The 12,706-nt window shown below is 45.6% G+C and overlaps 1 protein-coding gene across 1 annotated transcript in view; it reads right to left on the bottom strand.

Annotated features, from left to right (window-relative positions):
• Positions 1–12,706, bottom strand: part of CTNNA1 (catenin alpha 1) — a 117,961-nt gene that overhangs the window by 30,660 nt on the left and 74,595 nt on the right. Inside the window, exon 10 of the mRNA XM_053990875.1 lies at positions 843–935. Within this exon, the coding sequence (XP_053846850.1) occupies positions 843–935 (93 nt within the window). The remainder of the gene's footprint in view (positions 1–842; positions 936–12,706) is intronic.

The raw sequence follows: 12,706 nt of genomic DNA, 5'->3' as shown, positions 1-12,706 counted from the left end.
TCTTCCTTTTGACTGGTTTTAAAAAAGACCAATACAGATGGGAAAACCTGAAGAAATTCCAAGTAATCCTGAGACAATACACTTTATTTTCATTAAATGCCATTTTGCCAATTTTTCTGAGTACATATTTTCTGTTAGTTCCTCCTTACCAGCAACAGCTGATTTGGATGTTTTCAATCTGAATTTCCTGTTGCTTTAAAAAATGTAAATTACACAAATCAACAGCACCCTGCAGTCTTCAGGGGTTCATCCAAGTATCTAGTTGTTGACATTTAAAACACCAGGCTGTCAGAAAGGAAGAGGATAGTCGAGTGCTTATATAAACTTAATTTCCTTGTTTCCATTAAAAAGTTATTAATTAAAAGGTAGTCTCAGCCAGGCTCACACTGCTCACACATAGCAAACTTCCTCTCATCCTACTCCATTGGGAAGATTATTTGGCATATTTATATTCTACTCAGGCAAAAATAGTATTTTATAATTCATCTTACAGCATGCCCAGGAGCAGTGCTAGCACCTTCACAAGGCACCTTCCTGCAGCACAGGTGTGCACAGGAAACAACTGAAGCTTCCCACATTTACTAACTGCAGGTTACTGGAATGTCCTGGCCAAATGGAATTAGAGCTATGACATAAAAACGACCCTTTCACATCAGTGATTCCTTTGCCATGGATTTTAAAGTTCCTAAGTCTTGATGCCTACGTTGCATTTCATCCTCTACACGTGTACTAAGGGAAACAAATTCTGCAGCAAGTCACAGACAGCCACTACGAGAGCAGAGCACGTCCTAAGCAGCACCAGCTGGCTGGGGTTTGTCTCCTGTTGTGAAGCCTCTCCTTACCTGGGGACACAAGGCCTCCAGCTGGCTGGCTGACATACGAACCAGTTTCACACCCTCCTCGTTGTTGGAGATGGAGCAGGCCAAGTTGGCAACCTGTGTCAGAGAGGGGAGAAAACAAAACACAACTGTTAGAACTTAGGGGTTATTTCCTTCTGTAGAAAACTTTTGCCTAATCTCAACAATGACCACTAACCAGTAACCCATCATGGAACAAAAAGATTCCACGTTTGTTCTGTTCTAAAGAGTTTTGAAAGCACTAATGCACCTGTTCTTTTTGTAGACTTAAAATGAATAATGCTTTGGATCATGGAATCCCAGAATGGGTTGGGTTGGAAGGGACCTGAAAACCCATCCAGTGCCGCTCCCTGCCATGGCAGGGACACCTCCTACTGTCCCAGGCTGCTCCCAGACCTGTCCAACCTAGCCCTGGACACTTCCAGGGATCCAGGGACAGCCACAGCTGCTCTGGGCAACCTGAGGGCCTCCCCACCCTCCCAAGGAATAATTCCTGTCCAATGTCCCACCATTCCTGCCATTTGGCACTGGGAAGCCATTCCCCCTTATCTTGTTGCCGCCATCCCTTGTCAATTGTCTCTCTCCAGGTTTCCTGGGGCTCCTTCAGGCCCTGCAAGGCCACACTGAGCTCACCCCAAAGCTTCTCCTCTCCAGGTGAACAATCCCAGCTGTGCCAGCCTTTGCTCCCAGCAGAGCTGCTCCATCCTCTGCTCATCCTGGAGCCTCCTCTGGCTGGGCTCCAGCAGCTCCAGCTCCTCCCTGTGCTGAGCCCAGGGCTGGGGCAGCTCTGCAGGTGGGGGCTCACCTGGGCACAGGGGCAGAATCCCCCCAGCCCTGCTGTGAGATCAGCCCAGGGCTTGGGGGCTTCTGGGTACTGGGGCAGGTCCAGTTCTCACCCCCAGCCAGTCAAAGAGGGCAGACATCACTGCCAGCCATGATCAGGGTAATGTAAAAGAGCAGCAGCAGCAGCTGCAGTCCCAGTTCAACAGCCCAATTCCACCAGGGAGAGACAACAGCAACCCCACAGAGTTGGAGCTGCTTTGCTGGTGTTCCATGAGGGCCCCCCTCTCTTTACATGTCAGGTAAAGCCTGGCAGGTGTTCCTCAAGCCCTCCCTCTATGCTGCAATTCATCAAATCAAACCGCTACAGGAGATCTTCATGATGCATCCACAGGCCTGCAAAATTTGAACAGGATCTCTTGTGATGCTAAAAACTTTACTCCACAACCTTGACCTGCTGCACAGCATCACCCTTAACTAGGTCAGCCTGAAGCAGGGACCTCTGTAAACACCTGCTTTTTCAGAGCACAGAGGATGGGGACAGCACAGAATTTTTTGGTAATTGAAGATATTCCTCATCCCAGAGCTACTCTCAGGGGAAGGAAGTCTGAAATAAGTTACATTTCTCAGCTGACAGGTGAATGACAAGCATGTTATTCTGAGCCATTTGAACACAGAAAGCTGTAAAAATAGCAGCAAGTCAACTGAGACAAACACCGAGTACTGTCCTTCCAGAGGCTGAGCAAAGCCCACTGTAAATGTGCCATGAAAGCATCACCAGGAGCCAGCAGATGGTCAGTAACACCACTGAACCAGATTTCTCCAGATACTTTTCTCTATAAGCTGAGGAATTTGCATTCTGCCTTTAATTAAACTATTCTTTGCATTCATGTAAGTAATTTTGAAGTAGTATCTTCAGCTCTACCACATGCTTTCCCCCTCCCCAAGCCCTTCCCTCACGGCAGATGTTCCCACACAGAATACATTACTGTCCTGCAAATCATCAAGCACGTGCCATTACACTTGAACAGCATTTCTCATCAATCCCATGATCACTTTGGGATTTGAAAAACCAAGTTCCCACTGCAAAGTACACGGCCTCTTCCTCTCTCCAGCTCCAAGCCAAGTTACAGAGGATGGAAAGCAGGGGTGTCGAGAGGTGTTTCCAGCACAGAACAAGCAAGCAAACAGATGTGCCAACACATATTTGGAGGAAAACAAACTGAAGTTGAGAGAAAGACTGAGCAGCATCAACAACACAGAGGAAACACTGCCAGCTCTCAGGAATATTTGCGTCCTGCTCCTGAAGTTTGTCTTCCACTCATGTTTGGATTCAAGTCCTCCACATGCAGGAGTGAATTGCAGTTCTGTGCACAGTGCTGCAGGCAGGGCCCAGCTGAGCCAGGGCTCTGTGCTCCTCCTTTCTGCCACCACCCGTGGACAGTGCCAGCCCAGCCCCTCTGCCTGGCACCCCAGCAAACAGAAACACCCTCTCACACAGGGGGTGTGTCTGAATTCTGCAGACTTTTCCTGTATATTTACCATGCCTTGAATCCCAGTTCCCAGAGAGCTGCTGGGATGATGTAGAAGTACATCATGCTTTTGTTTAGAGGCTCACAAGAATCAAAAGACAACCAGATGCCATGATTTAAAAGTCAAATAAAGATTTTGCTGTTGGTTTAAGCACAGGTCATATTTTTGAGAAACACCGGTTTGCCAATATTTTTTATGGTCCATATTTCCCCATCATTCCTGCCTCCACAGCAGCATTACAACCTCCAGGAGCCAGGCGAACACAAAGCTCTATTGAGTAGGGGCAGAATAAAAGCGACATTGAAGCACCACAAAATCAGCCTCTCCGATATCTGGAGATGTTGTGCTGTCTCTCAAGCCAAGTGTGATGAATCAAGCGCACAGAAACCCTGCTCTGTCTGAACACAGAGAGGCAAAGAAGTTAATAATGGAGTGTCCCCACCGTGGTATAATGAAAATTTGCTTTTTTGCACAGTCATTTTTGAACAGTCATTTTTCTTCTGAATACCCAACTGATGGCAATTCTTCTTTAGAAAGTGCCCTCCTGGCACTGCCAGCCCTCATGAAAGAAGCGTGTGTGCTTCCCTGACTGAGGGTCTTTGGCAGTTTAAGACAATCCAACTGTTGGCTGCCACATCCCATCCCAGCACTGCAGCTCCAGAGCTCCTCACTTCATTTCAGCACGCTCATCCAACAGCCAGCTACTCACTCTGGCAGGGTGCTTTTCTCTGCCAGATCAGCACACAAACTCCCCTGCAAACTCTCTGCTGAGCATCAGAGCGAGGCACAGACGTGGCAGCAGCTGAGATGACTTCAGAGTGCTGCAGACAGGGCTGTAAATTCACAGCAGTGCAGTGTTTACTGCAACCATGGGAAGGCTCTGTCAAACTACTGGAAAACACAAGCATCTTAAAATTTGGAATTTAAGAAGAGCTGTGTCTACTAATTAATCAAGTTTTAAATGACGTAACAGTGAGGTATTTTAAACTGTCAGTAATTATCAGGTGCTCTACAACATGATTTCTGAAATTGCATGTACCAGCTGAGGTGGATGGCTGCAGGACTAAGAAATTTAATTTTAAAAGTACCTGAAAGGACTCATTTTCAATAATTGCTGAGTGATCTGACAAATAACTTCAAACTCCCTCTCTCTTCAGAGAATAGGGTAGTGCTGGCCAGTTATTTGGCACATACCCATAACACATTTGATTTAGTAGCTGAGATGAAGATCAACTCTTTCAAAGCCCACAGAGCGTTTTGGAAATCATACATTTCCAAAACTTCTAAATTAAATAATGCACCTCAAGGGAACAAAAATTTCCTTTAAATCAAATGTGAATTAAATAGTTTCTCCATGTCTCCAACAAAAGCAGCTGGCTGACATAGTAAGTGGTCAGACTTGATTTGGAAAGAAGAACACTTGTGCTTGAGAGCAAAATAGCAATTGAATTCCTGCTGCATTTGTTCATTCTTACCATTCAATATCATCAAGTCCCTTTACATAAGCACTACTGGCACAGGCATCAAAGGAGACAAAACCACTGCAAATAATGTAATCAGCATAACGAGCAATCTCTTGAAAAAAGTTAAAAATACAGTGGGAATGAAGACAGCCTGAGACCGCAGCCTGGCACAGTTCAGACACCTCTCGCTGCTGACAGACTGATTTAAAAGTAGATTTCAAGGCTCTCTCTGTTCAGAGTCTACAGCCATGGCCCAGAGATGGCTCCTCAGACCCCACAAGGCAGGGCAGACCCCAAGCAGCTGCTGGTATTTAGAGGAACGAGCTTAAATTTCCCCCCGGTGACAAACGCAGTGCACAGAACTCACGGTGCCAAAAGGAACAGCTGGACAGGCTCATCTGGAAAGGGGCGTTCATGCACTGAGCAGTTTTGGAAACTCAAATCTCATTGTTTTCAGTGATGACATCAGCACACTGCAAGATGATCTGAGGTGAGTGGCTCTGGTGTCGGCACAATGCGGGAGGTGAACGGCCCTAAATCCAAGCCAGTCTCCAGTGGGGTTCCCTGGGCTCAGCACTGGGGCCAGGCCTGTTTGATGTCTCTACCGGTGACTGGATGAGGGGATGGAGGGCAGCCTCAGTAACTGCACAGACAGCACCACGCTGGGCAGGAGTGTGCATCTGCTGGAGGGCAGGAGGGCTCTACAGTGGGATCTGGACAGCTGGATGCATGGGCTGAGGCCAGTTGTATGCCAGGAGCTGGGTCCTGCCCTGGGATCACAGCAACCCCACGGATGCTCCAGGCTGGGCAGGAGTGGCTGGGAAGTGTCCAGCAGGAAAGGCCTGGGAGTGCTGTGCCAGTGGCTGGACACGAGCCCAGAGGTGCCAGAGGCCAATGGCCCTTGGGCTGTGCCAGGCATGTGGTGGCAGCTGGACCAGGGCAGGGCCTGTCCCCTGTGCTGGCACTGCTGGGGGACCTCGAGGGCTGTGCCCAGTTCTGGCCCCTCATGGCCAGAGAGCCCTGGAGGGGCTGGAGCGTGTCCAGGGCAGGGAATGGAGCTGGGAAGGGGCTGGAGCCCCAGGAGAGGCTGAGGGAGCTGGGAAGGGGCTCAGCCTGGAGAAAAGGAGGCTCAGGGGGGCCCTTGTGGCTCTGCACAGCTCCTGACAGGAGGGGACAGCCGGGGGGGTCGGGCTCTGCTCCCAGGGAACAGGGACAGGAGGAGAGGGAACGGCCTCAGGCTGGGCCAGGGCAGGCTCAGGGTGGATTTTAGAGAAAGTTTCTTCACTGAAAGTGCTGTCAAACCCTGGCAGAGCTGCCCAGAGTAGCAGTGGAGTCACCATCCCTGGAGGGATTTAAAAGCCATGTGGATGTGGCACTTGGTGATAAGGTTTAGTGGTGGCCTTGGAAGTGCTGAGGAAACAGTTGGACTAGAGGGTCTCAGAGGGCTTTTCCAACTTAAATGATTCCATGGTTTGTCTTTGGAGGAGGCATAACTTCAGTGGTTCCTTTTGAGAGCCAGATGTTACCTCAGGCCAAAGGGTCAGCTGGGAATATGTTACTAGTAAGAAGGTGTAACTCCAATATTAAAAAAAATATTGTACCATCTGTCACAGAGTGATTCCATCTCAAATTCTAGTTAACTTTGACTCTTCAGAATTTACTAATATTTAAATCAGGAAAAACTTGACATTTCTAAAGCTGTTCTTTCTACCATTAGTAACAATTTGTGGCAGAGAAATGCCTCCCCTGACAAGACACAGGTTGTACCTTTTCCACATGAAATACATTTTTCAGGTTTGGTTTTTTTTTTTAACTCAAAATTTGTTCAGATCATGACTAAGTTAAGTCTTCCAGCAATTAAAAAACTGCAGCAGCCTCAACTACACAAGTTTGGGGTCAGTGTTAAGCTTCTTAAATTACACTATTGAACATAACCCAGCAACGCTAATAATAACACCAAGGTTGTGGGTCTGACCCCCACTCACTTAAAAGCTGGACTTTATGATCCTTGTGGGTCCCTTCCAACTCAGAATATTCTGTCATTCTGTGTAACAATGCTCCAGCTCTGTACTTGCTCTGCCTTCTCTTTGCTCAGCCTCCTTGGCTTAGGCAGAAGAGTTACTTTACAGGGAACTCTTTATTGAAGGACTGGCCAATTGCTTTTCCAACAAGAGACAAAAGATGCAATTGAAAAAAAAAAAAGGAATTATAATCTCTAGGACTTTAAACCTTCCTTTTCAAGGATTTTGAAGGCTGACAATAAATGTGTTAAAGCCTCTGAGTTATGCATCTGGATTGACTTCACAGAAACACCACCCAGGTTTTCCTCCTTGTTTACAGGTCAAGTTTTTAGGACAGCTTCTTCAGGCAGCCAAGAAGGCAAAGTCTCTGAAGTGGTGCTGCTGCAGCCATCCTGAGCTGGTGCAGCCCCAAAAAGGCTCTGCAATGTGTTTATTTTTGCATAATTGAATGTTGTCAGAGCTGGCCCTGCCACCCAGCATTGCTACAGCCCAGGATTACACATCACTGTGCAGGAGCCAAACACTCACTAATTGAATTCTCCAAGGCTGGACACTCTCGTTTGAACCTGCAGTTGTAAAAATAGCATTGCAGAAAGAAGTTTTCTAACTGTCTTACACTGAGAAACTTTTCAATTTAACATTAAGCAGAATCTTCTCATAACTAGTGCTCAAAAACTCTTACACAAAAAATAACAAACCCACATCCACGTGTACACAGATACTTTGGGAATTTCAATGCCACGGAAACCAAGCTTTTCAAAGGTGTTCCTGGCATTTTCATTTCTGATTAAATTTCAAAACTTCAGCTGCTTGTTCTATTTTTTTTTTTTTTGTGCTTCACATTTTTCAATTTCTCTGGGAATGCAAATTCCAACTTTTAAGCAGCTTTAGGAAGTCACCCATTTTCAAAGCAAAAAAAAAGAAAGAATGGACAGGCAGCCACTGAACACCTTCCTCCTAGGAATTTGCTAAAGAAAAGTGTATTTGATATTCTCACAAAATTCAAACAGAGCACAGCTAATTTCTTCCTCCTCCATGTTAAAAAAACCTGTCCCGATTCCCTTCACATTGGTCAAAGCTCAGGAAATTAATTTATCTGCAGAAACAACTGTTCTGGCAAAACTAATGGCAACTGAGGACTCTCAGAAGAGATGTGTTGATTATGTAATTCCCATCCCTCTCCAGAAAGGCTTTCATTATTCACTAAGTCCATACATTTATTTATTCACCTGTACACTACACTCAATATTTAGGACGAATCTGAGCAGTTTAACATCCAGCCCTAACAGGTGCTGCATGAGGGAGAAGTGTTACAGCTATAGATGTGTTAACTCTAACCCTACAAACCCCTCATTTTGCAGAGGCAGAGCTAACTGGGAATTACACAAAACAGCTCCAGTTCTTTAATACAGGAGGACTAGGGATCAAATCCACTGGGACTGTGCTACCAGAGTCGTGCTGTCAACTGCTCTGTGATTTTATATGACTTAAGTAGCATGTGGCTGCAGCTCCACAGCAGGTACCTTGCAAGAGCTTGTTGTGGGCAACAGAATCCCCAAGTATTAACTGAAAATAGTAAGTCTTTAAATAAAACAAGGCACACGTAGACAAATTGCAGATGTAAAGCACCAGGGAGAATGAAGGACTATGAGGGACCTGCTATTTCCAGAGCTCTGCAGCCTCATGCAAAGATGAGAACAGTTTTCAGTCCAAGTCTGGTTATAAACACAAGGAAGGGAACTTTCAGTTGGCTGGAACAAAACTGGCAAGCAAAGGATTGGAGTTTTGGACAATGAGGAATGGAAGTCACAGAGTTTGCTATTTCAATAGGCTGGTAAGTGATGGCAAGAGAAATCAGAGACAGTATCACAGAATCCCAGACTTGTTTGGGCTGGGAGGGACCTTAAAGCTCATCCAGTCCCACCCCATGCCATGGCACAGACACCTTCCTCTGTCCCAGGCTGCTCCAAGCCCTGTCCAACCTGGCCTTGGGCACTTCCACGGATCCAGGGGCCTCCTCACCCTCCCAGGGAACAATTTCTTCCCAATATCCCATCTATCCCTGCCTTCTGGTGGTGGGAAGTCATTCCCCCTTGTTCTGTCTCTCCATGCTCTGGTAAGTAATATAAAAGTATAAAAATAAAGGTATTGTGCACCTTCTGTTCCCCGTTATGTTGAGACAATCAGTATTTCCATGGATAACCACCTTTTGCTTGGGATTACATCTTAGTACTTCCACATTTCTAGCCCTATCTGTGTGTTTAAAATTCTAATTAAGGAATACAGCTTTGCACTTGCCTCTCACCCTGTCCAGAGCTGTCGCCAAATACCTCTCCAGCTCCCTGGTGCCATTCCAGGTACGGCTGTCCTGGTACTGCTCCACACTGCAAGCTCCTTCCACGCCCTGAGGAAATGTTCTTCCTCAACAGAGAGCCACTCATGTGTTGTCAAGGTTTCAGAGAGAAGGGAAGTTTTTCGCATTGCTGGGCAATCCCAGAGTTTGTGCATCGGGACAAACCAGACTGGGCTCGGTTCACTGCAGCAAGGGCAGCATGGAGACACCTTCTCTCTTGCCAATGGGAAAGGTTTTCAATTAGACAGAAGAAAAGGTGTTTGAAGGGAATCAATACATCTATAGCATAAACCATAGCCACAGCAGGAAAGTGCAGCAATATCTGTATTTCCAGCCTGGTGGATTATCCTCCCTACAGACCTGAGGGAAAGCAGGGCTGCCACAGGAACACCAGTGTGCAGCGCGGGCACCGTGCCCCTTGTCAATGCAGCTGTGGCAGCAGATGTAACTGCTGGCACAGGAACTATTCCTCCCTCAGACAAACAAGCTAAAGTGTTAAATGTTGTTATAATCGCAAACCACGTTAGTTACACAAGTCTATCTGAGCTACCACGACAGCAATGACACCACTGGTGTGTGATGGAGAGCTCAGCTTTAGCTGAAACCTTCAGAGCAAACCTTCTGCTGAGATGCTCCTTAGCAACACAAATACCTTTCCTTAAAATAAAAGTGTTTCTAGTAGTGATATTTGGACAGGACCCAAATAATTATCCTTATCCAAAACTGTCTCTGTGTTTGTCAAAGTGGAAATGAAGACAGGCTGGGAGAGCTGGGGGTGTTCAGCTAGGAGAAGAGAAGGCTCTGGAGAGACCTCAGAGCCCCTTCCAGGGCCTAAAGGGGCTCCAGGAGAGGTGGAGAGAGACTGGGGACAAGGGATGGAGGGACAGGACACAGAGAATGGCTCCCACTGCCAGAGGGCAGGGATGGATGGGATACTGGAAGGAATTGCTCCCTGGGAGGGTGGGCAGGCCCTGTGAAGTGTGGCTGCCCCTGGATCCCTGGCAGTGTCCAAAGCCAGGCTGGACAGGGCTTGGAGCAGCCTGGGATAGTGGAAGGTGTCCTTGCCGTGGCAAGGGATTGGAATTGGATGAGCTTTAAGGTCTCTCCCAGCACAAACCAGTCTGGGATTCTGTGAAATTGTTCTTCTCTCCCATCTCTGTTTGCTCAGCACTCAGAACATGCTGCCTTCTGATCTGACTAAAGGCTTCCAACTTGGTGCCTATTATTAGCTGCTTAAACCAGTTTTTGGTGATTCAGACAACTGTTCATGGCAGTGTAACTGTAATTGTCAGTACACTGTGCTCTTCACAAAGACGACAAAACAGTGTCAGTAATGAGCTCCACACAGATTTCAGGCACCTCCTTGATGACATGACATGACTAATAATCCAATATTGCTAATGACTAAGATGATGAAAATCCAGACATGCATCAAGGCTTTTAGTTAAATATCAAGAATTAAAACGTTTATGCCACATCTATAAAAAACTTTACCCAAAAAGCCACTTAAAGATGCTGTTGGAATTAAGACTTAAATATCTGGAAAATAAGAGGACTCTATTGCTTTTCAGCTACCTCTGAAAACATCATGTTAACACCACCTAAACCCAACTGTTCTCACACTTCCTGACCTCTTTTACACATTTCCCTTTCCGAAAAACGTCTGTTTCCAAAGGAAAAACAAACAGCAAGCACACAGCAGTTCCTAGTGGAATAAAAAACACATTAGAATCTTCCAAACCCCAAACTCATTCAACTCCAAATTCTACCCCTCCACATGTGCCTTGGCCCAGGTGTGCAGAGGAAGCCCTTCCCAGTCCCACGGCAAGGTGACTGTTCCTGTGGCTGAGGTGTGGCAGAAATGCCTCTCCTCCACGAGTAGCAGCAAACCATGAGGATCTCCAAAGAGAAAAATTGTCTCCAGACAGCCCAATGGCTGCCCAGATTTGTGAGGATTCAATCCCTTCATCTCTCCCATCAGTTTCACTGTCATGGCTTGTCCATGTGCACTTACAATGAAATCTGGACAGAAAGATTACCCTGAAGTCTCTTATTCCTCTTCCAACATCATTTTTAAACTCTACCAGCATCCTACAGACCCTTTCATGCATTATTTGGTGTAGCATTAGGAGATTGGCCTCAAAAAATAACCTTACAAGAACAGAAGTTATCCTATTAAAAGGTCACTCGCCTTTACTTATGTATGATGTATTAAATTTGTATATCCAGTTTTGTTGAAAAATGTAGGAACATTTTTCTGCTGAGGCTTTCCTGCTTTTCTGATTATGAATGTAAGGAAAGCATGTTCTACGAGAAGAATTTAATTTATTTATGAATTAGTTGACTAATAAAATGAACTTACAAGGAAAGTGCATTGGCTGTTGAAGAGTGTCAGACTTTAGAGGGCACATTAGAGTTACACTGGTCATTTATTGGAGACATTAGTTTTAAATTGCTGCCAAGGCTATCTATAGACAAATTACAGAAAACGTGCTTGTGCTTTGGAAGAGATATTTTGCTCATTTTGATCTCCATTTTAAATGGGAAATAACTCTGCCTCTTTTCTCCAGACCACAGTGCAAGGACATTTCCCTTGTAATACAAAATTACCTTAAAAATAAAAGCAATAAAAGACAAACCTGAGTTGGCAGATATTTTTCCCTCTGTAAATGAAAGTACTGGAAAAATAGGTGCTGAAGTACCCTGGTAATAACCCTAGTCTGGAAAATGCTGGGTTTTGAGATTTAATAGAATTCAGAAAAACACTCCAAGTCAATATCTGAGTTGGGTGCCAAGTGCTTGTCTTGTTCCCCAGGAACCTCAGCCCTGCCTGGCAGCACTGACTGACCCCTGAGCTGGCAGGCAGGAGGGGAGAGCATTGCAAGAATGGGCAAAGCCACCTCCAAAGAGATTTGGAAAACTCTGTGGAAACTCTGGAAGTCAGGTGGCTGATGGACACAAAGGATAATCTTGTCAGAGCAGATTAACTTCTGGATCTGCTGGATTCTTCCATTCCATGCTTTGTTTGCAATGAATGGTACCTGGCCATGCCCAGGTAAGTGACAATAAACAGGGGACAGCCAAGACCTTCACTGTGCCTCCAGTTCAAAAACCAGTTTTTATTTTAAATCCAAGCTATGTTTTAGCTGGTTCACGTTTTTAAAAAGCCTTTCACATGTAAAAAACCTGCAGCTGTTAAGACTCACCCAAGAACACACAGGCTGCAAGTCTGAGCAAATCAGAATAATTGCAAGAAAAATGTAGCAAGTGTGCAAGGCTTCAGGCTTTGGGAGAGGGGTATTTTTAGATTTTAGACTGAAGAATGACTCCAGGACATCGGGCTAGACAGTGAGGGCAACAGAAGGGGGAAATGTCAGAGCAAGAGGCTATAGAAAGCTTATGGAGCTGCAAGTGCCCAAATGTGATTCTTTCCAAGCAAATAAATTTGCCGACTGCATCTGTTCATGGGTTTCACTGAAAATGAGAAAATCATCACTCCATATGCAAGATGCAACCCAGTGCATTAAAAAAAGGCACAGAGCAGTCTTTTCAGATAAATTAAAGCAATTAGAAAAAAAAATATCAATGCTTATGAAACACCATTGAGAGCTTTTGCCTCCTTGGTCTTACCAATATTTCTCTTGATAAGAAGAAAACTTAAAATTTATTTTGAGAAAAACATTTGACACAGGGGTAGTG

Source organism: Vidua macroura, chromosome 15 (genome assembly GCF_024509145.1).
Source record: "Vidua macroura isolate BioBank_ID:100142 chromosome 15, ASM2450914v1, whole genome shotgun sequence".
NCBI lineage: Eukaryota > Metazoa > Chordata > Aves > Passeriformes > Viduidae > Vidua > Vidua macroura.
This window is presented reverse-complemented; position numbering and strand designations above follow the sequence as displayed.